The sequence below is a fragment of the Narcine bancroftii genome, chromosome 1, assembly GCF_036971445.1.
Source record: "Narcine bancroftii isolate sNarBan1 chromosome 1, sNarBan1.hap1, whole genome shotgun sequence".
Classification (NCBI taxonomy): domain Eukaryota; kingdom Metazoa; phylum Chordata; class Chondrichthyes; order Torpediniformes; family Narcinidae; genus Narcine; species Narcine bancroftii.
Window position 1 is genome coordinate 391090100 of NC_091469.1, and position 26456 is coordinate 391116555.

General features: G+C 41.1%; 1 protein-coding gene across 4 annotated transcripts in view; it reads left to right on the forward strand.

The window, feature by feature from the left end:
• casd1 (CAS1 domain containing 1) overlaps positions 1-26456 on the forward strand; it is a 96202-nt gene that overhangs the window by 19313 nt on the left and 50433 nt on the right. For all 4 annotated transcript variants that reach the window (XM_069913661.1, XM_069913660.1, XM_069913658.1 and 1 more), the window contains 4 exons: positions 1496-1592; positions 12655-12775; positions 24091-24135; positions 26330-26392. In XM_069913661.1, coding sequence (XP_069769762.1) covers positions 1496-1592; positions 12655-12775; positions 24091-24135; positions 26330-26392 — 326 coding nt within the window. The remainder of the gene's footprint in view (positions 1-1495; positions 1593-12654; positions 12776-24090; positions 24136-26329; positions 26393-26456) is intronic.

Sequence of the window (26456 nt, forward strand, 5' to 3'; positions counted from 1 at the left end):
TGAAAACCACTGATCTAAATGCACGAATAATTTTTGTTTTCTTTTTTTAATTCCACAACACAAATTTGGACAATAGTCTAAAATTATTCAGCATGGAAATGGGCCTTTCAGGCCAACCTGTCCATGCCAACAAAGTGTGTCCCATTTGCTTGTGATCAGCCTATACTGCCCTCTTTCCTTTTGTCAGACTCTGGCTTTACCCTACCCTCAATTTGGTCTATGTGTCATGTGAGTCCAGCGTGCTCGTTGAATGAAGTGATAGGAGAAGGTATTCGGTTTCACAATCAGTTTATTACATAGCACAAGAATAAAGCTTAACAGAGCTCTGGTTCAGTCGTTAGTTCATAGGTCGTGAGCTATTCCCCAAGACTGACTCCTACTGTCCAGTCTCTTCTGTTTATACAGATCAACATTGTTACACTGAACAAGAGTTGGCTTTCTTTGATAGACTCCTTGCATAAAATTTATCTCAAGCAATTTTCTGCTCTGCACTTATCTATTGTGTAGCCCTCCCATCTTAATCTCCTAGGCCAGAACATTCTGTTGTTTTAGTGTAACCTTGGGGAAGAAAGTATTTTCTCTCTTTGTATTTGGAGTCAGCAAATTCTACACATACTATAATCAGCCAACTTTTCTACATACTGTGGCTGTTACTTAATTGCATTAATATTTCCCCTAAACAGTATAATTGAAGTAAATAGTAAATTGTTACATAGTGCGGACTCGAAAGGCCAACGTGGCCTGTTTCCGCTCCGTAAATGGTTATATGGTTAATGGATTAATGAATACATAATGAATAGTACATAGGCGTATTTTCCATGATTACAACCCCTTGGTTCCAACACGTTCTATGTACCCATCTGCATGTCTTTGAATATTATACAGTCCCTGCTTCTACCACTTCCTTTGGCAGCTTGTTCCATATACCCATCACACTCCCTGTGAAGGTGTCCCTCAGGTCCCTTGTAAATCTAAAGCTCTCCTTATATTCACGATCTGTTTTAGATTACTGGGCCCTGGGAAGGAGCCTATGAATATTTATTTATACCCCTCATGATTTTATTAAGGTCAGCGCCTCAGCCTCTTGTACTTCAATGAAAACAAATCCCAGTTTGTCCTCTTACCCTTATAATTCCTGTCCAATCTTGATAACATTGTATTTTTTTCTACACCCTTTCCAGACGAAGGATATCCTTCTTTATACCTGTAACTAGGTTACTAAAACTGTGGTCAGTGCTCAAAGTGTAGTCTCACAAGTGTCCTATATAGGACTGTACAGTACAATATTTGAACTACACAATACAGAACAACATATTGTATTGTAGAATAATTGATGCCATTTGTCATTTTTTTAATGTTTTGCCATATTTACCTAAATTTGTTCTTATTATTTGCATGTGGTAACTTGTGTCATCATTGTTTGTGGTCATGAGTAATGAAGATGCCATATAATTATTTTACAGTTGTGACCTCTCTTTTTCCTCTCTCTCTGTAGGTGGTGATAGCTGTGAATGGCTCCTTTCTAGTGGACGATTTCTTGGAGAAAATGAATGGCAGCCTGATGGCTGCATGATGCACAGATACAAAATTAGGCAAGTGACTTTGACTTAATTTGATACCAAGTTCCATGTGAATTGCAGCAGTAATAGAAATTAAGACAGTTGAAGTATATAAACCTATGAAAGACATGGAGAGTAAGAAACTTTTCTCCATAATCAAAGTGGGCTTAAGTTTAAAGGAAAAGGTAGGAGGGATAATACTTGGAATTTTCCAATTGAAAGGAATGTTTTTAATTAATCTCTGCCCTTACCTGGCTTGGCAAGATTATTTGGCATTTTGATTGGAAATGCAGCAATATCTTGAAACTAAAAGAGGGTTGTGACAATTTTACTGTCTTTTGTGTCTACGAGGAATAATGCGAACCATTCAGCAACATGTCATTTTTGGGTGTCTCTTCTCCACAGTAAGGAACAAGACCTGTTCATAAAATTGATCAAATTGGGCATTGTTTGAAAAGCAAAATTTGGATAATCGTAAAGAAAAACTCATCTGTATATATTATGGAATGTCATTGCTTTTATTAGATGAGCTGTTTCCTCCAAGTACAGTTGTCCAAATGGGATACATTCTAATTAGCTGAGGAAATCAAGAATGGAAATTATGGAATTGTATTCAGTGATAGTGCCAGATATGGGAAGGTCGTAATTGTTCCAATTTTTTTAGAAGAATGAAAAGATCAGACAAGCACTATCAGCCTATTAGGGGTATGTGGAAACTTTTTGAGTCAGTAATCTGGGACAAAATTAACTGGGAGTTGAGAAGAAAAAAGTCTTTTCATTGAAAGTAATCATACTTTGTCAAAGGCATATTTATGTACTGTTTTTGATGGCATATAAGAACCACTCCCCCTTTTTCCCCAAAAATCACCTCAAAAACCACCCAGGTTTTATACTTGAAGGTGACATTTTGGAGCCACCATTTTGTGCACTGTAGTGGAGGCTTTCATCCGCAAGATGGTGACTGGAGGAAAGCAGTCAAGCTACACTATTACATACAAACTAAAAGTCATAATGTATGCTAAGGAGAACAGTAGGTAATGGAGTGACAGCTAAAGTTTTTAGAGCACTGCCTACAGCAAAAATGGTACACGAATGGAGAAAGCAAGAAAAACGGCTGCTAAAAGAGGTAAGCGTAACCATCGTTGTCCAGCCCCACAATGGCCACAACTTGAGGAGGAGTTTAGAAAAAGAGAAGTGGGAAAAGTGTTTCTACCAAGATGATAATACATAAGGCCGGGAGCTTAGGAGATGAACAAAAACATAAGAATTTTGCTGGAACAAAAGGTTGGTGTTACCGGTTCATGAAACGGCACGGCATATCAACGCAAATGAACCCCTCAATTGCACAGAAAATGCCAGCGGTTTATGAAGACAAAATATTAGAATTTAAGTTTGTAATATATGCACGAAAAAGAACTTGTTTTGAATGGAGCCAAATAGGGAACATGGATGAAGTTCCAGTAACATTCGATGTAACATCCAACAAAGCTGTGAGCGTTAAAGGAGCTAAAACCATCGTAATAAAAACCACTGGTTATGAAAAGACAGAGTGTACAGTAGTTCTGGCCTGTTGTGCTGATGGCACAAAACTGCTACCATTTGTAATATTTAAAAGAAAGACTCAACCCAAGAGAAAAAAAATACCCACGGTGTGTTTGTTCATGTTCATCCGAAAGGCTGGATGGTCGAAGCCGGATTCAAATTATGGTTGCAGAAAATATGGCAAATATGTCCTGGTGGACTCTTACAAAAACCTGCACTTCTGGTCTGGGATCAGTTCAGAGCACATAGAAATGAAGATATTAAAAAAAATGTGAGAATTGAAAACCAGATGGTGATTATTCCTGGCGGTCTGACGAGTCAATTGCAGCCTTTAGATGTGTGTACAAACAAGCCGTTTAAAAATAGCATGAGGGAACACCTGAACAAATGGATGGGAGAAAACAACCATAATTAAGGTGATCAATATTCAGGCAGTGAAAACGATTAAAGTCTTTGTTACAGACATTGATGTTTTATTGTGTTTTAGTCTATGATAATTACTTCTTTTAATTTTCTCTTATCAATGGTTTTCTATTGTTAATTACTGCAGTATTATTATTAAAAACAGCCTGAAGAAAACTGAGGTCCTCCATCAGCCAGCTCCCCACCATGACTACCAGCCCCCCCACATATCCATCGGGCACACAAAACTCAAAACGGTCAACCAGTTTACCTATCTCGGCTGCACCATTTCATCAGATGCAAGGATCGACAATGAGATAGACAACAGACTCGCCAAGGCAAATAGCGCCTTTGGAAGACTACACAAAAGAGTCTGGAAAAACAACCAACTGAAAAACCTCACAAAGATAAGCGTATACAGAGCCGTTGTCAAACCCACACTCCTGTTCGGCTCCGAATCATGGGTCCTCTACCGGCACCACCTACGGCTCCTAGAACGCTTCCACCAGCGTTGTCTCCGCTCCATCCTCAACATCCATTGGAGCGCTTTCATCCCTAACGTCGAAGTACTCGAGATGGCAGAGGTCGACAGCATCGAGTCCACACTGCTGAAGATCCAGCTGCGCTGGATGGGTCACGTCTCCAGAATGGAGGACCATCGCCTTCCCAAGATCGTGTTATATGGCGAGCTCTCCACTGGCCACCATGACAGAGGTGCACCAAAGAAAAGGTACAAGGACTGCCTAAAGAAATCTTTTGGTGCCTGCCACATTGACAACCGCCAGTGGCCTGATAACGCCTCAAACCGTGCATCTTGGCGCCTCACAGTTTGGCGGGCAGCAACCTCCTTTGAAGAAGACCGCAGAGCCCACCTCACTGACAAAAGGCAACACCCAACCCCAACCAACCAATTTTCCCCTGCAACCGCTGCAACCGTGTCTGCCTGTCCCGCATCGGACTTGTCAGCCACAAACGAGCCTGCAGCTGACGTGGACTTTTTACCCCCTCCATAAATCTTCGTCCGCGAAGCCAAGCCAAAGAATTAAAAACAAGTTTTACCGATGACCTAGTTGCACGTTCTGTCCAAGTTTTATGAAATAACAGGCAGTGGATTTGCTGGCAAAATTGAAGCTTGTGGAATTTAAAGGACAGCAGCCAAATGGGAATGATGGTGAATGAATGGTAAAGTAGCAGAAATGGTGCTATTTTGTTTAACAACCTGTTTCCCCTTTATCCTTTATTAGTCTAAAATTCATTAGATTTGCTCACAAGTTGTGTTTTGACAGGGGTATATGCCTGGACAGAGCTATATCTCCTTTAAAAGCCAATAATGCAATTTAAGTATTTCTGCATCTCATTTCGAGATGTTTAAAGCAATTTAAATTTCTTAAGATCTTAGAATAATCTATATCAAAACATTATTAAAACTGTTTAAATTTAAAAGGGGTAAAGTCTAGCATTTTGTGATCTCCAGTTAAATGTTTGGAAACTAGTCGTGTTCTAGGGGTAAAACACAGGGTTCTGTTGACACCGTGGTAAAGTAAAAAAAACACACAAATGCTGGAGAAACTCAGCAGGTCAAACAGTGCCTTTATGTAGCAAAGGTGAAGATACATCACCCACCTTTCAGGCTTGAGGCCTTCCTTCATTTGTAATATATGCACGAAAAAGAACTTGTTTTGAATGGAGCCAAACAGGGAACATGGATGAAGTTCCAGTAAAATTCGATGTAACATCCAACAAAACTGTGAGCGTTAAAGGATCTAAAACCATCGTAATAAAAACTACTGGTTATGAAAAGACACAATATACAGTAGTTCTGGCCTGTTGTGCCAGGGGAACATGAGAGATATCTAAACAAAAAGGAAGAGGGGGAGGTGGTGAGGGTGGGAGATGATAGGTGGGGGGGGGGGGGAGGGGGTGGGTGGGAGAGGGGTCTAGGCTAGGTGGAGAGAGAAATGAAGTAAGAACTGGAATAACTAGTTAAGGGGGAGTGGGAAGCGGTGAAGGAAGGCTGATTAGTGGAATGCGGTGTTTATGCCCTGGGGTTGGAGAGTGCCCAAACGAAAAATGAGGTGTTGTTCCTCCAATCTGAAGGTGGTCAGGGTGGGGTAGTGTGAAAGGCCATGGACAGGCATATGAACTTGAGAGTGTGACTCAGAATGGAAATAGTTGGCTACAGAGAGGTCGCTTTTGTTGCGGACGGAGAGGAGGTTCTGGGTGAAGCATTCACCTAATCTGCGACCGGTCTCTCCGATGTAGAGAAGGCCACAGAGGGTGCTCCTGATGCAGTAAATGAGTTCTTTGGAGGTACAGGTGAAGTTTTGCTTCACCTAAAAAGTCTGTTTGGGACCTCGGACCTTGGTGAGGGAGGAGGTGTGGGTGCAGGTCTTACACCTCCTACGACCATAGTGGAAGGTGCCAGGTGGGCGATGGGTGGGGAGGGAAGAGTGCACAAGGGAGTCGAGAAGGGAGCGGTCCCTATGGAAGGATGAGAGGGGAGGAGAAAAGAAAAAAATGTGTCTGGTGGTGGGGTCCTATAGTAAGTGCTGGAAATTCCAGCAGATAATGTGTTGGATGTGGAGGCTGGTGGGGTGGTAGGTGAGGGCAAGGGGAGATTCTGTGTTTATTGTTTCTGGGGGCAGGGTGGCTAGGGTGTATGAGCAGGGAATGGAGGAGATGCAGGTGAGGGCTGAGTTAATAGTGGTGGAAGGGAAGCCACGTTTATGGAAGAAGGCAGACATTTCAGAGGCTCTGCACTGGAAGACCTCATCTTGGGAGCAGATGCGGAGAAATTGAGAGAAGGGGATGAAGTCCTTGCAGGGGACAGGGTGTGAGGATGAATAGTTGAGGTAGTTGTGGGAATTAGAGAGTTTGTAATAAATGTCAGTGGAGAGTCTTCTGTCTCTTGGGATGGAGACAGAAAGATCCAGAAAAGGGAGAGTGTGATCGGAGATGAACCAGGCGAGTTTGAGGTCTAGGTTTAAATTGGCTGCAAAATTGATGAAATTGATAAGCTCGTCGTGGGTGTATGAGGCCGCCCTGTTGTAGTCGTCAATGTACTGGAGCAAGAGTTGGGGTGGTCTTGCCTGTGTAGGCTTGGAGCATGTTTTGTTTCACAAAATGGCAGGCATAGCTGGGACTCGTGTTGGTACCCATGGCTACTCCTTTAATCTGGAGGTAGTGGGATGAGTGAAAGGAAAAATTGTTAAGGGTGAGGACAAGGTCTGCCAGGTGGAGAAGGGTGATGATGGAAGGTGACGGCTCAGGTCTGAGTTCCAGGAAAAAGCGAAGTGCTTTGAGGCTTTCTGTGTGGGGAATGGAGGTGTAAAGGGATTGGACATCCATCGTGAAGATGAGGCAATCTGGTTTGGGGAATCTGAAGTCTTGGAGGAGGTGGAGGGTGTGTGAGATGTTGCAGATGTAGGTGGGGAGAGATTGAACTAGGGGAGAAAAGATGGCGTCAAGGTAGGCTGAAATTAGTTCTGTAATCCTGTTCTAAGTCTGACTGACACAAGATCAGAAAAGTGGATTCCCCATTATAAAGCCACAACTGGTATAAATTGATGCTCCACAATTTTATAATCCAATCTTTATATTTTCAGCAAACATTGATGTAGGACTCTCTATTGTATTTTCTAAATCAGTAAATATTGGTAATTAAGACTGCAGCATATTTCTTTGTAGGAAATCATTAAACACTCCTTTCCAATTAAAATGATATCTGTTTTTCTTTATTGTCTAACCAGTCATAGAGCATGGAAACAGGCTCTTTGGCCCAACTTGACCACGTTGACCAAAATGTTCCACCCACAGTAGTCCTATCTGCCCGTATTTAGCTGAGTGGTTTTCAAACTTCCCCCCATAAGCTCACATTCTACCTTAAGCAATCTCTATACCACAAGTGCTCTGTGATTCGTAAGGGATAGCTTAAGGTGATATGTGAGTCCTAATTGTTACTGAAATATTTTGCTTGAGAAAATGACTTTTCTGCACTCAACATCCATGTATTCCATTTGTCACGCACGTGGCCTTTGAATGGCTTGTTCAAGCAGACATCTAGAGGTTGCAATGCAAATGTCAAATCACCCAGGATAACCACCATGAAAGTGTTATGTGTGCTAATCTACTTTTATTTTTCTCTGTTAAGTGGCTATGAAATGTATCTTAGACTAGCAAACTCTGTTCTTTATGTAACCTGCCTGGCCACCTGCTCCATTCATTATCTGTCCACAATTTAACTCTATTTTCATCCATCCAGCCTTTCTCATGAAATTGTACAAAAATTCATAAAGGGAATTTTATTTTCGGTTTAATTTTGCATTTGAAGATCACCACGAGTCTTAACTTCGTCCGGTAACAGAGCACGCACTCTGGCGGTCGACATGTACGCTTGTCAATGGCCAAACTCAGGCATTGTGATTTTTGGGGGTCTATCTATATGGCGGCCGACTTGCCAGCCCAGGCAGCCAGAAAACTGGGATTGACTTGTATGTTGGATATACCATGACTTGGATACACCAGAATACATGTGTGTGTGTATGTATACACATAGATGTATATCCTTGTGAGTGCGTGTATATATGTATGTATTTTTTTAAAAAGTGGCCATTCCTATTTCTTCTTGTATCTCTCTACCCTCACCCTAAACATGTAGCTTCTGGTTGCTAATTTCTCTGATCTATTCCCTTTTTGATGTGTTACACCTCTATACCTCATCCTCCCATGCTCCAAGGAATAAAGCCCTACCTGCTCAATCTCTCGCAACAGCTCTGTAGAACAGTTCCATCAAGTACTGTGGGCTCCCATTTTATTTTATTGCAGATATGGTGTTTTTGCTCTTCAGCAAGATCCAGCCCATATTGATTATTTTTTTCTGAATTACTTTAAATTGTTTTATATATAGATATTTATTATTCTCTATCACTACAATGAAAATTTTTCTATCCTAAATGTTATAGTAAAAGTGACAGCAAGTCCAACATTACTTATTGTTATGGAACAGTAAAATGTTCTGAAGGATGCTAATTTCACTATGAATAGTTAGGATGTTTGTCATTGACACTGAACACGGTGGAATTGGCAAATATTAGCTAAGGCAGTGTGTGTTAATTCTACATTTTGAGTGTGCCAAACAATTTTGTTGGCTTTGGAAATTAAGTTAACTATCGTCCAATTCCGATTATCCACAATCGGATTTTCTGAAATCCACTTATCTGAAATTGTTTTTGGACCCCGAAGTGGCATCTGTTCACCTCCAAAAAATTTCAGATAAACGAGGATGTACAAAACAATCAGAAATGCTCACTTATCCAAAATTTTTTGAGAATTGAATTGACCTCAGAGGTTGAAAAAAAATTAACCTGACATGAAATTAGAACGACAGTGGTCCTTGTTTCAGGTAACTTCCTCACCTCATTCTTTCCATTTCTTCTTTACCTTTCCCTATTGACTTTTCTCTCTGATTCTCCCTCTCAAACTGTGTGCCACTGTCTCCCAGCCGCAAGCAGTCAGAAGAATCTCTTGTCCCATCATCATCAAGTACAGCAGTCTTCCCGGCACGAGGGGGATATTGGGCTCCCCGGCACGAGGGGGATATTGGGCTCCCCGGCACGAGGGGGATATTGGGCTCCCCGGCACGAGGGGGATATTGGGCTCCCCGGCACGAGGGGGATATTGGGCTCCCCGGCACGAGGGGGATATTGGGCTCCCCGGCACGAGGGGGATATTGGGCTCCCCGGCACGAGGGGGATATTGGGCTCCCCGGCACGAGGGGGATATTGGGCTCCCCGGCACGAGGGGGATATTGGGCTCCCCGGCACGAGGGGGATATTGGGCTCCCCGGCACGAGGGGGATATTGGGCTCCCCGGCACGAGGGGGATATTGGGCTCCCCGGCACGAGGGGGATATTGGGCTCCCCGGCACGAGGGGGATATTGGGCTCCCCGGCACGAGGGGGATATTGGGCTCCCCGGCACGAGGGGGATATTGGGCTCCCCGGCACGAGGGGGATATTGGGCTCCCCGGCACGAGGGGGATATTGGGCTCCCCGGCACGAGGGGGATATTGGGCTCCCCGGCACGAGGGGGATATTGGGCTCCCCGGCACGAGGGGGATATTGGGCTCCCCGGCACGAGGGGGATATTGGGCTCCCCGGCACGAGGGGGATATTGGGCTCCCCGGCACGAGGGGGATATTGGGCTCCCCGGCACGAGGGGGATATTGGGCTCCCCGGCACGAGGGGGATATTGGGCTCCCCGGCACGAGGGGGATATTGGGCTCCCCGGCACGAGGGGGATATTGGGCTCCCCGGCACGAGGGGGATATTGGGCTCCCCGGCACGAGGGGGATATTGGGCTCCCCGGCACGAGGGGGATATTGGGCTCCCCGGCACGAGGGGGATATTGGGCTCCCCGGCACGAGGGGGATATTGGGCTCCCCGGCACGAGGGGGATATTGGGCTCCCCGGCACGAGGGGGATATTGGGCTCCCCGGCACGAGGGGGATATTGGGCTCCCCGGCACGAGGGGGATATTGGGCTCCCCGGCACGAGGGGGATATTGGGCTCCCCGGCACGAGGGGGATATTGGGCTCCCCGGCACGAGGGGGATATTGGGCTCCCCGGCACGAGGGGGATATTGGGCTCCCCGGCACGAGGGGGATATTGGGCTCCCCGGCACGAGGGGGATATTGGGCTCCCCGGCACGAGGGGGATATTGGGCTCCCCGGCACGAGGGGGATATTGGGCTCCCCGGCACGAGGGGGATATTGGGCTCCCCGGCACGAGGGGGATATTGGGCTCCCCGGCACGAGGGGGATATTGGGCTCCCCGGCACGAGGGGGATATTGGGCTCCCCGGCACGAGGGGGATATTGGGCTCCCCGGCACGAGGGGGATATTGGGCTCCCCGGCACGAGGGGGATATTGGGCTCCCCGGCACGAGGGGGATATTGGGCTCCCCGGCACGAGGGGGATATTGGGCTCCCCGGCACGAGGGGGATATTGGGCTCCCCGGCACGAGGGGGATATTGGGCTCCCCGGCACGAGGGGGATATTGGGCTCCCCGGCACGAGGGGGATATTGGGCTCCCCGGCACGAGGGGGATATTGGGCTCCCCGGCACGAGGGGGATATTGGGCTCCCCGGCACGAGGGGGATATTGGGCTCCCCGGCACGAGGGGGATATTGGGCTCCCCGGCACGAGGGGGACGGGACGGCAGTGGGGAGGTGTCAGTGATTGTGGGTGGCAATTAGGAGGGGGAGTGTGCGCAGGTGAAGACTGGGTCTGTGTTGGGCTCCAACATCGAGAACCAGGATGTGAAGCCAGAACAGACCTTGTCGGAACCAGCCTACAAGGAGACAGGACTTGCCTGTGAGTGTTCCACTGGCCTGGGAAGCCTCCCTGGGAATCGGTGGCAGCGGTGAGGACGCGTCAGGAATTGATAGCGACGTTGGACATGTTGGGATTGGCTGTGGCGTTGCAGCCAACATTTTATTTGGGTGAGAATTAAACATTATTTTAATGCTTCTGAAAAAGCATTCCCTTGTTGTTATTTAAATCAGTGGTTCTCAACCTTTTTTTCCCATTCACATACCACTTTAAGTATTCCCTATGCCATAGGTTCTCTGTGATTAGTAAGGTGGTATGTGGGTGGAAAGAAAAAAGTTTGAAAACTAGTTTTAATTGAACCTAATTGACTCGTTATGTGCATGGTTTCATAACTCCAAAGGAAATGGGCCAATGACAATTTTTCTCAAGCAAAATATTTCAGTAACAATTGGGTCTAGAGCAGTGATTGTCAACCTTCCCTTCCCACTCACATACCACCTTAAGAAATCCCTTACTAATCACAGAGCTTCGATGGCATAGGGATTACTTAAAGTGGTATGTGATTGGGAAAAATAAAGTTGAGAGCCACTGGAACATTGATACAAGTGACGTGTTGTGGCTACTGGGCAATTTTCCGAAAAAATTCAGACATCCGAAATAGGTCTGGTCCTGACCATTTTGGATAATCAAAATTACACTGTAATTCCTGGAGATTTAATTTCCTGGAGATTTTAAAACAAATCTCGGAAATATTTGTGTTGCATTTTGTCTTTCTTGTATATCTCTTTATCCTATTAAAAATCTGTATTAAATTTATTTGGTGAATTATTTAGCATTGAATTAATTTTTTTTTTGAAGTATATTTTCAAGTTCTCATCAATCAAGTTAGTTAAGTGCAGAATTGTTTTCTCTGTTCAAAGTTTGTATCTAATTTTCATGTAGATCCTCAAGGCTAGCTTAATGTTTGCCTGTAAATGTAGTCAAGTTAGGACACTGGAAGTGAATTCCCTCAACAGGAAGAATGATTATCACTTCAATGCTAGGTTTCTCAAGTGAGAAGAGCAGATGTGGGACAATATTGCCATGTTCAAGGACCACGATGAGTTAATCAACATCATGTCTTCTTTGCCTGCGGATGCTTTCAACTCCATGGAAAAGCCTTCAGGCTGAAGAGCCATGTACAATGAGATCTGTATCAGTTGTGTTTCTGCAGAACACAGCAATCCTTCCTGCCTCTCTGATACAGCAATCTTGCCCTTGGGTCTTCAGTTTTATTTTCAAGACAGAAGATAAAAGAGAACATACTAGAAATATTTATCTTTCTAATGAAAAGTTATTGACGGGACCTGATCTATAAGGGGAGGTGAAGCAAGCTATGGCTTTATTTCTTAGAGCACAGGAGAATAGAATAATACAAATTAATGAAATGGATCTGGTGAATGCAGTAATTTGAGATAGTTTGCAACATTTAAGTAAAATTTGTTTGATAGATGAATACGGTGGGTTTAGAGGGATATGGTATGTATGACCAGTGTGTGTGGGATATTTGGGTCAGTGTGAGCAGGTTAGGCCAAAGGGCCTGCAGCCTCTGATGGACATTGAACAGTAAAGACAAGTAGTAAAATATACTGTGTATTTAAAGTAAACCCAAATGTTGATAGACTTGGCTGAGAATGGATGGGTGAAAGTTCAAGAACATAAGCATTGACATGGACTTGTTGGCTCAATGGCCCATTTGTTTTCCATATGTTTTCTGTCATTCAACAGTTGAATTTGTAATTTTTATAATGTTTTAGTATGGACTTTTTTTTCTTTCCTTCAGTGAAGTGAAGAGGTGTCTTCGGGACAAATACATAGCCTTTGTTGGAGATTCGAGAATTCGGCAGTTGTTCTACTCCTCTATTAAAATGATAAATTCTGGTGTTAAAGAAGAAGGTAGCAAGGTATGCATCTGTTTTCATTTGGAGTGTGTGAATGTCAGACCTCAGGATTTGGAGCAGAAAATTGTTTTCAAGTGGCATCTCACAATAAATATAACACCTTCTAATTTGGTTTTAACTTCAGAGATTTTCTCCAAATAATTCACCTTAATCCAACTACAATATAAATACAGCAAATAGTTTAATTTTAGAACTGTATCACCATTTTGTCTGTGTTTTCTCTGCTCTGTTACATTTAGTTTTATTGATCATGACCAGAATGATCTAAAATCCTGCAATAGTATATTGTGTTGCCAAAATATCCAGAAACACTGCTCTTTGGTATACTGAGTAAAAAGACTGAAAAGGCAAAAGACAGAATCAAATACAATTGTGGAGTCTGGAATTGCATATAGTTATTGCTCAATAAGGACAAATGATTTACTATATTAGTGAATGATATAGTGTTTTAAAACCATAATGTGGGTTCTTAGAATCATCTATAGATCAGTGGTTCTCAACCTTTTTCTTTCCACTTACATAGTATTCTCTATGCCATGGGTGCTCTGTGATTAGTAAGGAATTGCTTAGGTGCTATGTGAGTGGAAAGAAAAAGGTTGAAAACCACTGTTTTAAATATACCTAATTGACTCATTATGTGCACAGTTTCATAACTCCAAAGGAAATGGGCCAAAGACAATCTTTCTCATGCAAAATATTTCAGTAACTATTGGGTCTAGAGCAGTGATTCTCAACCTTCCCTTCCCACACAGATACCACTTTAAGCAATCCCTTACTAGCACTTATGGCATAAGGATTACTTAAAGTGGTCTGTGAGTGGAAAGAAAAAGGTTGAGAACCACTGATCTATAGTGAGAGTGATGTGCAGCATGGAAATGAGTCATTTTGTGCAACTCATCTATGCCAACCATTTGGCCCATCCCTTCCAAGCCTTTCTGATCCAAATATCTAAATAGTTGTTTAAGTTTCACAATTATACTTAGTGTTACAACTTTCTGTGGCAGCCTTTTTCATGAAACCAATGTGTGGATAAAGTTTCCCCTTGAATCTCTTAAATCTAATGATTTACTTACCCATGGAAAAAGACATTATCAATGCCTCTCATGTTTTTGTATGTCTCCATAATGTCACCCCCTCAGCTTCTAACACTCCAGGAAAAAGCCAATCCAGCCTCTTCTCAGAACTCGAACTCTCCTGTACTGGTAACATACTTGTGACACTATTCTGTATTATGTTCACCTTAATGACATTTTGTTTTGTAACTGGGCAACCATAACTGCAAACAAGACTCCATCTTCATAGTTACTGCACAACATACACTTTGTGTGTAGGACAGGACTATTCTGGATGTATGAAAGGGTTGGCAAGTCAAAGGGTGACAGACCTCCTCCTGACATCATTTATTTTTATGGTGCAATGAAGGCAGGTCTCACCAAAGTCTTGTACAGCTGTCCCAACTCCTGAAATCAGTGGACTAACTGATGAAGAAAAGTATGTCAAACAACTTCTTCACCACTCTTTATCTGTTCAGTCACTTTCAGGGCACTCTGTAGCCATACTCCCAGATTTCTCTGTTCTGGAAATATTCTCCAGGAACCAGTCATCTCATGTGCAAGTCGTGCTGTGATTTGACTTAACAAAATGCATCACTCACTCTAATCTGAATTAAATTCCAATTGTCATTTTATAATTTACTGAATTAAAATATACCCATTTGCCATGATGATGTTCTGTATCTTGCTTCTTTGTATTGGTTCAGGGCTCTAGTTTACTCTCTTTTTTGGCAGTTTTGGCATCCATGATTACTTCTGCTTCAGTTCCATAGGAGCAACGTGGAGCTATGGGCAAATGGGTAGTTTGAGAGGTATACTCCTTCCACTGTTTGCTGGGATTCATAGTAAACCTAATGTTTAGACTTTAACATAATTCCTCCTTCTCAATTTTGTCATTGGCTATAGATTTCCGCAAGTTCGTGGGAATAATTCATTCTTAGAGGAGGCTTTCCAAATATCCTTCAATCTTTCCTCTGACCTTTTTGGTCAAGATCTTGCTGTGGCAAAGTTCAGGATACAATGTCTGCTTTAAGAAGTTCAGTATATTGCATTCATTCCTCAAGGTTCTTAATTTTTTTTTAAGTGCTTTGTCAATGAAGGTTTTATGTAAACTTGTTTTGTTTCCTTTGATTTACCAGAATTACCAGTATTTTGTCAGAATTGAGGGTGTGGCCGTAAACATTTTTAAAAATTTCCATTTGAATATAGAACAGTACAACACAGAAACAGGTCCACAACCCACGATGATGTCTACACACATGATCCCCAAACTAAACTAAAATTCTGCTGCTTGATTGTAGTGCTTTGTCAATGTAAGGTTTTATTTAAACTTGTTTTGTTTCCTTTAAATTATGAGAATTACCAGTATTTTGTCAGAATTGAGGGTGTAGCTTTAAACATTTTTAAAATTTCCATTTTAATATAGAACAGTACAACACAGAAACAGGTCCACAGCTCACGATGTCTGCACACAACATGATCCCCAAACTAAACTAAAATTCTGCTGCTTGATTGAAATAAAAAATTCTCTTTTGGCTGCATATTAATGTGTCTATCTAGAAGTTTAAACGTTATCATATCTGATTCCACCACTGGCCCTGGTAGCCCTGTTCCAGACACCTTTCACTCTGTGGGGAGAATGCCCTGCAAATCTTCTTTAAACTCCTCTTCCCCACACTATCCCTCACTCTATATGTGTGTACTCTTGTGTATATAATATTTTCACCTTGGAAAAAGATTCTATCTATCCTGTCTGTGCCTCTCATAATTTTATTCTCCTCATAGCTCATACCTTGTAATCTAGGTAGCATCCTTGCAAATCTTATCTGTACACTTTCCAAAGCTTTCACATGCTTCCTTCCTTAGTGACCAGAAATGCACATGATACCCCAAGTGCAACCGAATCAAGGTTTAGTACAGCTTTATCTAGACTTCCTTACTATTGCACTCAATACTCAACCAAAGAAGGTTGGCATTCTTTTTTTTAACTACTCTATCTACTTGCATGGCCACTTTCAAGGAGCTATGGACCTCCACCCAGATCCCTCTGCACATCAATTTTTTTAAGGGTCCTGCTTTTATTGTACTTATGACCTCCCAAATAGCAATACCTCTCACTTATCTGGAACAAGCTTCATCTAGAATTTCTCTGCCCTTATCTGTAATTGATCTATATCCTGTTATGTTCATTGAAACTCCTCTGCATTGTCTACAACTCATTCTAACCATTTGTACAAAATGGCAGCACTCTGACAGCAGGGAGCAGAGACAATGCATTACTCTGAAGGGTTCAACTTCTCGGTCCTCATGGCAGTGGCTCTGTATAGGCTTTAAACAAGCTGTTAATGGAGCAGACAACATTTAAAAAAAAAAAAAATCCTGCTACCGCTAGGTCTATGCCCAAGATGGCAGCACCTGTACTCCGTTGTGGCAGATTCAGAGGGGACCAGAAAATGAGAGAATCACTCCCTCCCCCCAGTCCCCCTGTTGAGAAGGAGAAACATAGCAGACGATCCAACAAGATGATGACCACTGCAGTGGACCAGTGAGGTCCCTGCAACAGAGGGAGCCACGCTAGCTGCGAGTAGCTTGCAGTCATGGGACGTGTAGGGGCTGCGGGCTCATGGGAATCAGGTATCGGAACCAGGATTCGAAAGGATGCTGAAAGGGTGGAAAAAAGGCTCCCAAAGGGCCTCGTGCACTGAAGGCTTCCTAATCATGTTGGAGGTTTGGGTCTGGAGGTTTGGATCTGGAGCTTAGGTTGCTGATAAATCAAACAGGAGTCTTGTGGCTCGGAGGCTGCAGGATTACTGGGGCGAATCCATAACTACTCAGTGATTCTGAAAGTTCTCTTTTGTTTCACTTTCACACTTGCTGTAAGGGGTGCCCAGCAACACTAATGGCATCTCTTGGTCTACAAGTTCTATACTATTACTGTAAAACCCCCAGTATCCAGCACCTCAGGGAATTGGTAGATGCCAGATAAGTATATTTTCCAGTTCTTTCAGATTGAATATTGTGTGATTAGTGAATTAACTTCTGTATTTTTTACCTATTTTACCTATTTTCTATGATTTTTGCTGGTTGCTTGAATTCTGGATAATGGGATAATTGTACATAACAATGAAGGAATCGTGAATCTTGAACTCCACCAATCTTTGCATCATCTAGAAATTTATGAACTCATCCACCCACTTTATCTTCATCCAAGTCACATGTACACGTGTGTGTGTGTGTGTACATGTGTCTATGTAAGAGAGAGAGAAAGAGAGAGAGAGAGAGAAACAAACATGGATCCCAATATCGTTCCATGTTGTACACCACTGGTTACAGTCTTTCAGCCGCAAAAACACCATTGCATACTCTTGTTTTCTATGGGCCAGCCAAGTCCAGATCCAACCTAGCAATTCACCATGGATCCTGTGCATCTGTACCTTCTGGATCAGCTTACCAGATCAAATGCTAACTTTCCATGTAGACATCACTACCTAATTCTTATCAACCAACTTTGTTACCTCCTGAAAATAAAACTCAATCAAATATGGTAAACAAGTTCTGCCACTCACAAAGCTATGCTGATTGTCCAAAGTCTGACCATTTCTTTCCGAATGTGCATAATCATGCCTTTGTTTTCTCTTAATATCCTCTCCCATAGCTTCCCTCCCATTTCATTTGATAAGTTTCTGGATTATCCCTAATTCCCTTGAACAAATAAAAACTGCTTCTCTCTGGTCCGCTGATGGCTAGCCTGTTGCTAGTGAAGTCTTCATCAAGACCTTAGTCAAGGTCTCAGTGCTTCTCTTGTGATTCTCTCAATAACCCTCTCACCTTAATGCTCCAAAATATCCAGCATCATCTTTCTCTTGATCTCAAGATTCCTTTACACATTAGCATTCTCCACATTGCTCCGACAAACTTCCATGTCCTTCTCCTTAGTGTATACGGATACAAAATACTAATTTCCTCTGTCTCCAAAGAGAAATTCTGTTTTTTGTCATTGAGTAGTCCTATGCCCCCCCTAGATATCCTCTTGTTTTTAATGCAAGTATTAAATGCCTTGGGATTCTCTTTAAGTCTGTTCGCCAAGAGCATTTTGTGATCCTCTTTGGGCTTCCTAATGGCCTGCTTGAATTCTTTATATTCTATCAGGGCCCTGTCCAGGTTTAGCTTCCTAAACCTTGTATATGCTTCCTTTTTTCTTTGACTAAATACATGGCTTCTCTTGTCATACAAGGCTTTCTTACTTTGGCATCCCTGCTCTTTTTCCTTATTGGAACGTGTTGGCCCTGGACTCTAATTATCTCTCTTTGGCTTGGCTTCGCGGACAAAGATTTATGGAGGGATAATGTCCACGTCAGCTGCAGGCTCGTTAATTATCTAGTCCTTAAACAAGTCCTACAGGTCAGTTGTAGGCTTGCTTTTAATTACCCTTCCCTAGATCCTTTCTAATGTTATCAACATTTGACCTTCCCCAATTTAGTATTTTCCCCATTGAGTTGTCCTTGTTCTTTTCCCAAAAAGCACTCCCACTGAAACTCTGTTCACATGGCCAGGCTCATTTCCCAGAATGGGGTCATGACTCCTTCCCTTGTTAGACATGTTACTTCAAGAAACCCTCCTGGTTGCACCTCACACCTGAGCTTTGGCACTAAGGAAGTCTCATTCAATATTGAGGAAATTAAAGTCACCCACCATGACAACCCTGTTGCTTTTACAGTTTTGCATAATCTGTCCACATACATGTTTCTCTGTCTCTCAGTGAATATCTTGAGGCCTATAAATCCAATCAGAGTGATTGTGGTTTCTTATTTTTGATCTCTCAAAAAGGATGAAGCTCTCCATTACATCCTCTTTGAGTGCAGCTGTGACATTTGCCCTGATTAATAATGCAACCCCTCCACCTCTTACCTATCTCTCTATTCTGTCTGAAACATCTAAATCCAAGAAAATTTAGTGGACAGTCCTGCCCCTCCTGCCTCTCCTTTTCTCTATTACAGTGGTTCTCAATCCTTTTTTGGTCTAAAGCCCACTTGGCTTCTAGCCTAACAAGCTAATTAGTGTACAAGTGGCAATGACTGAGCAATATTTTCAAATCAAAGGCAGCTCTGTAAGAAACACATCTTTATCTAATTTAAATTATTTTATTTAACATTGTTAAAGAACAAACATGGAAAAATGCTTTGACCCACCAGTTGAGGACCACTTCTTTCTTATCTCCTGGTTGCTTTTATACAAGTACAGTGCCCTCCATAATGTTTGGGATAACAATACTTTTTTTTCTTTTATTTGCTCCTGAGCTCCAAAGTTTTAAATCAAACAATTCACATGTGATTTATGTGCACATTTCAGATTTTATTCAAGCTTATTTGAATACATTTTAGTTTGACAATGAAAAATTAGAGCATTTTTTATACATAGTCCCCTCATTTCAGGGCACCATAATATTTGGGACATAGCAATGGTATATATATATTAAAGTAGTCCTGTTTAGTACTTTGTTGCATATTCCTTGCATGCAATGACTACTTGAAGTCTGTGTGTCACAGTCATCACCAGATGCTGAGTATCTTCTCTGGTGATGCTCTGCCAAGCCTTGACCGCAGCCATCTTCAGCTCCTGCTTGTTTTGGAGGCCTGTCCTCTTAAGTTTTCCCTTCAGCAAATTGAAGGCATGCTCATTTGGATTTAGATCAGGTAACTAATTTGGCCATTCAAGAATTTTCCAGTTTTTGGCTTTGAAAAACTTATTTGTGGCTTTAGCAGAATGTTTGGGATAATCATCCTGCTATAGGATGAAGCAGTGTTCAATGAGTTTGAAGGCATTTTCTCAAACTTGAGCCAGTAAGATGTTTCTGTACAGCTCAGAATTCATTTTGCTATTGTCACCAGCAGTTACATCATCAGTGAAGATAAGTGCACCAGTACCTGTGGCAGCTGTACATGCCCAGTCTATAATGCCCCCACCACCATGCTTCACACATGGGATGGTATGCTTTGGATCCAGGACAATTCCTTTATGCTTCCACACTTTGCTCTTTCTATCATTCTGATACAGGTTCATCTTGGACTCATTTGTCCACCAGGAGCTTTTTCCAGAATTTTGAAGGCACTTTTAAATACTTCTTGACAAACTAATCTGGCCATCCTGCTTGTGTGGTAAACTAATGGTTTCCATCTTGCAGTACAACCTCTATCTCTTCTACGGACACTATACATTGGCGTATCCACACCTACCTCATAAAGAGCATTTCTGATCTGTCAGGCAGGTGTTTGAGGATTTTTCTCATTTTCTCCACTATAATTTGTGGAGGTCGTCCTTGACCTACCAGTCTCTATGCGATTACTGAGCTCACCACCACGCTCTTTCTTCTTCTTGATATTCCAAATAGTTGATTTTCATCATCCTGAGGTTTGGGCGATGCCTCTTACTGTTTTATTCTTGCTTTTCAGCTTCATAATGGCTTCTTTCACTTTTATTGGCACAACTCAGGTTCTCATGTTGAAAAATGGCAACTACAGATTCCAAAGGTGATCAAAAGGTTATAAGCAAGCCTAGCTCTCTTATACCTGCACCAATGAAGCAATTAAACAAACCAAATACTGTGAAGCCAAATGTCCCAAACATTTTGATGCTCTGAAATGGGGGAATTACTTATAAAAAAAGGGCAATAATTTCTACATGGTCAAACCAAAATGTAAACAAAACACTATGTATAAAATCTGGAATATTCACTTTAATCAGATGAATTGCTTGATAACAAATTTGAAACTGAGGAGCACAGGGGCAAATAAAGTTTAAAAAAAAAAATATATCTTTGCCCCAAACATTACAGAGGGCACTATATTTTGTTCTTGATGGCCCTAAAATGTTGACAGACTGTTTGTCGAGGGATGCTGCCTGATTTGCTGAGTTCTTCCACCAAATCTTTCTGTAGATAAGGTGGGAGGTAGTTTAAAGGAGATATTTGAAACATTTTTTTTTACACACACAGGTGCTAAGTTCCTGAAATGCACTTCCAAGGGAGGTGGTAAAAGGAGATACATGATGTTTAAGAAGCATTGGATAAACTCATGAATAAGTGGAGAGCAGAGGGATATGGATGTTGTGCAGGTAGCTGGAATCAGTTAGGTAATATAAGCAGCATAGTGCAGACATGGTGGGCTGAAGGACCTGTTCCCATGCAGACATGGTGGGCTGAAGGACCTGTTCCCATGCAAACATGGTGGGCTGAAGGACCTGTTCCCATGCAGACATGGTGGGCTGAAGGACCTGTTCCCATGCAGACATGGTGGGCTGAAGGACCTGTTCCCATGTTGTACCACTCCATGTTTAAAGAGATAGATTTATCGTGTAATTTCAGTATTTTATCATTATAATCTCATTCAATTGTGAATGGGTCCAGTTTATTAAGTTGCTTTTGGAGTATTGAAAAGACACATGTCCAGTGGACAGAAGTTGGTTTAGTGTTAAGAAGTCTGAATTCTATTTACACCTTCACCCTTTCCAATGTTAGAATGTGTTAACTTTAACTCAGAAATTTTGAATCAAGGATATTTGTCATTTTTCTTTCCTAAATTTCTTCCTTTCTGGATGATCCCTCAACTTATTACTTTATCATTATTTTCCTTACTTTAATATAGCATCTCTTTCACATAAAATATTTGGAATGTCTCCACATAAACTATTGGAGTGTGGAGTTTTATTATTAAGCAAGCCAGTCATTCAGCATTGAAAACATTATGACAACAAGTTGTCCATTTCTCAGGTTGTTGAATGGAAAAGGAGCCTTGGATATTTATGAAAACAAATTTGTCAATTTCATTTTTAGTTATTTTAAATTTTGCATTTATCCTTTCAAAATTGTGAATGTGAAGACATTTCTTGAATAAAAATAAATATTGTAAAATAAAGTACAGATCTAGAAACCTGGAAAAAAAATGCAGAGGGTACTCAGGATGTCAGGCAACATCTGTGGAGAGAAGATTAATGTTTTATCAGAAACACAAAAGATAGGAAGCAAGTTAGTTTTAAGTTGCACAAAGGGAACGTCCCGTGGTGAGGCCATGGTGGCATAGTTGTTATGTTAATAAATGAAGTTAGAGAGAAAACACAGGCATATAAATCTGAAATGTAGATCAAACCTGTGGGAAAAACTGAGCCAATAAGGTATTTTCTGCTCATAAATCAACCACTTGGCTGCTTCAGCAGCTCATCACCTAGGCTACCCAAGTCTCACTTTATCTGTGATACTCTTTTTGTACCATCCCAACTCTCTGCAGTGATTTTTCCTTTTTAGTTTCGATGAAGGGTCTTCTGTTTTTATTACACTTTGTTCACTCTTTCTGAAAGGTCACAGAGACACTTTTTGGTTTATCTACTTTCATGGATCCTTTGCTCTCACAGGAGTTAGGAGCACGAGTAGGCCACCTCGCCCTTCCAAGTCAACCGTTCATCAAATTAAGATAGAAAAATCAGTTCTGAATGGATTTTTGTTGCCTTTATATCCTTTAATGCCATTGATATTCTGAAACACTTTGATCTGTTTTGAATTGCATCACTGACTTGACCACCAGTTTCTGAGATATAAAATTCTAGATATTTGACATTCAAAAATTGTCTCCTCATCTAAATATGGTCTGCCTCTTCTTTTGTGAATTCTAGTTCTAGACACCTTGGGTAGGGGAAATGTCCTTCCCATATATATCCTGTTGAATCTTGTAAGAATTATGCATGATTCAACCAAATTGCCTTTTATTCTTCTATACTAGTGAATATTGGTCCAATCAACTGAATCACTGCTCATTTAACAAACCTGTCATCCCAGTCTTGTGAATCTTAGCTACACTCTCTCTTTGTCAAATGTATTTACTTTTAGAGAAGGAAATCCAAAACTAGTTAATCCTCCAGTCTCTCCAAGGCCTTATTTTTAAACCGTGATCCCTTGTTATGCATTCTCTCGCCAAAAGTAATTCTGATCTCATCCACCCTGTGAAAATCCTTCAAGGTCTTGTGTTTCAATTCAAGCCCACTCTCAGTCCAGTAAGCTCTCCATTCCTTCTTCATAAGACAACCTAACCTTTCTAGATATTAGTTGAATAAAGGAAATGTAGGATACAGTTGGACTTTCCTCTCTGGAGTGACAGAAGTTAAGGTGGATCATGTAAAGGTTTATAAAATTATGAGAAACAAAATAATGTAAATATTTTTATTTCCAAGTTAGGGAAATTTAAAGTGGGAGGCATAGATTGAGAAAGGATTTAATAGAGACCTGATGAACATCTTTGAGGAGGAAGGTGGATTTATGAAATGAGCTGCCAGTGGAAGTGGTAAAAGTGAAGTCAGCTGTAATTTTCTAAAGATATTTAGAGAGGTACATGCTTAAGTTTATAAGGGTACAGGCTGAACATACACAAATGAAGCTAGCTTGATCTACATGAAAAAATTAGGCTAAAGGATCTGACTGTTGGGTGCTTACCATTTTTTCTGTACACTAAAACATTAGGCACAGCTCACCAGTATCATTGTCCATTTAAGTCAGATAGTTTGTGGATTAAGTCCCTTCCTGAAACATGCATTAGGGAAGAAAATCATGTGGGCTGATGCTGTTATCAATATTTATCTCTACACCAACACTGGGATTTTGTAGGTGTGTTACATGAATTTTTGCTTAATAGGGAAATTAAAGGTTATGAAGAAAAGGCAGGTAAGTAAAGCTGAGTCCACATGATCTTATTGAACAACAGAGCAGGCTCCAGGAGGCAGATGGCCCTACTCCTCTTATTTTTTTGTGTTCTTACATGACTGTGCTTGCTTCATGATTACTCAATTAATCAAGAGCCACTTTGTTCAGAAGCATGATGTACAGAATTTATATTGTTATAGGAATGTTAAAAGAGAATGATTATGTGCACAAAATGTAACTGTGATGCTAAGTTAAATACAACAGATCGAGAATTCACCAACTATTTCCATCCACAACCGAACCTGCTGCTTTTGTCACTTCTCAAAGTAAAAGATTCAAAAATTTTTGAAAAGTCTTCAACTTTAGTTCAATACTGTTATTACTAAGTGCAAATCAGATCTTTGCCCATTACAGTAGCTTTAAGTATATCTTTGAATGAGAGTTGAAAATTGAGCATGTCTTTTTACAGCATCTGGAGAGGCCATGGAATCTGAAGCTTTAAAAATTTTGAAAATGTTTGATTGTTAAAAGTTGAATTTTCATGGAAATATTATTGTTTTTCTTTACAAATTTTCTTTTGACAGCATGAAAATATATTCTTTGAAGACAGAAGTAGTTCATTGAAAGTTGTAAGTCCCAGTCTTGCTTTTGTATTTTAATTCAGTGGTACATGAAATTTGGTGAGTGTGTTGGTCTTTTTGTGAAGTTAATGGTGTTGTTTCTGTATTTTCTACTCCTGATCACCTGGCTATAAGCTAAGACTACACTACCCACATCTTACCCCTTCCAAGCTCTGAACCGATTTTTCTCAGATTTCTATGGTTCACGAATTCCAATAGACATGCCTGCAAAATTTATCTCTTGCTGTCTTAACCCTATTCTTAGTAAACTGCTGACCTATTGAGCCCTTTCCCCTTTCCTCCAAATTTGTGCTTGCGTCTTGGTTTCATCACCAGCCAACATATTTAGAAAGCTATCAAAATCATCATTTGTAAAATCACGAATTCATCCACCATTGTTCTTTTCAACCCAATGCTGTCTTAATATCTTTCAACCTTGAAATAAAATGGAATTGTACTTTTATTAATCCATTGAAGCCAATGAGCTCTCTACCGCTTTTCTCAAAGTTATCTCTCTTGACACTGTTACAGGCCATCTTCAATCATTCATCTGCGTGCTTTCCTTGTGCAGAATTTTACATATATTCACTGACAGCATTGTTTTAATTTGCCATGAGCTCTCTTGATCCAAACACCATTACAAATTATTAAACTCTTTGCCTATTTCAGATTGAGTAACATGTTTTCCAACTTCTTTAATGAGAAAATCCACCTTTTTCTCTGTTATCTGTCTGGAAATTGGATTTAGAATAATCCTATTTGACAATAAAATGTTTTGGTAACACATCAACACCATCAGTAATTACCCATTTTCACCTGAATTGTATCATCTTCCCTTTGTAACTCTTCCCCCTACAGCAGTTGCACTTGTATCTTTACCTACATTGTCTCTGGCCTTATTGTAATATGTTAAAAGAATATCTTGCTTATTCTAATTTTGAGGGCATCTACAAAACTGCTTCACCTGTCCTGACAAGTACCAAAATTTACTTGCCCATCATTCCTGTTTGGAGTTTACCAGTTTCTGGTTGTGATTTTTTTTTTAAAAGTCTTGTACTCTTGTGTGAGACAATATCATACTTGTTGATAATTCTTTGAAGTAACTTAGGGTGTTCTGCAATGAAAAAGTTGGTATTTAAGTCCCTGAACTTCCCATGATACCTGTGAGTATATTTAGTATGTTTATTTATTCAGTTGCACAGAAGTTCAAAGTTCAGATTTATTCCCACAGTACATACATGACATCACATACAACCTAGATTACTTTTTGCTGCGTGCCAGGCAGAATTTCTACTTAACGAAAAAAACTGTACTCAAGACAGACAGGTATACAAAAGAGAGAAATGTAAACATACTGTGCATTACAGAAAAAATAATATTCAGTAATAAATGATGTGCAAAGTAAGAGTCCTTAAATGAGTCTCTGAAGACTCTGATGGTGGAGGGGTAGCAGCTGTTCCTGAACCTGGTGGTATGAGTCTTATTAGCACCTATTCCACTGTCCTGATGGCAGCAGCGAGAATAGAGCTTATCCTGGGTGGTGCGCATCCTTGATGATTCCTGTTGCTTTCGGACTGCAGCATCCGTGTAGATTTTCTTGATGATGGGTAGAGTTTTACCTGTGATGTACCGCGTTGCATTCACTACCTTTCGCAGGGCTTTCTACCCAGAGGCATTGGTGGCCCATACCAGGCCGTGACGCAGCGCACTTTTCACTACATATCTATAGAATTTGCCAAGGTTTTTGATGTCATACCAAACATCCACAAACTCCTGAAAAATTGGAGGTGCAGAAGTGCTTTCTTCACGCTGACATTAGTGTGTTGGGTTCAAGAAAGATCCTCTGAGATAGTGACTCCCAGGAATTTAAATTTCCAAAATGGTAACATATTGGATCGATTTGTTTCTTGTTCTGATTATTTGATTATGATGACAATAGATGATGTCATTGTTTAAAACCAGGGAGAGCTAAGAAACATTTATATCCTGTTCCTGTTGTGTCTAGTGATAGCACTTTAAAATGCATGTGAATAAAGTGCAAGTGGAGAATTTGTATATAATACAACTCAGCTTTCCACATTTTATCATTATTGATTTAGTTTAATATTTTTGAGCTACATTTTTGCTTCAGCTTTTATAATCTTGCTAGTTATCCCAAAATATTACAGAACCCCTTTATCTTAGTGCTTTTTTCTCAATACAGGACTTTCTGTGGTATCCAGAGGTAAACAAGTCCATGAATGACTGTTTTAAGGCCTGGATTGAGGTTTGTTTTAAAAATGCTCAATTCTATTAATTATTTTATTTGTATTTAAAAAAAAAAATTGATA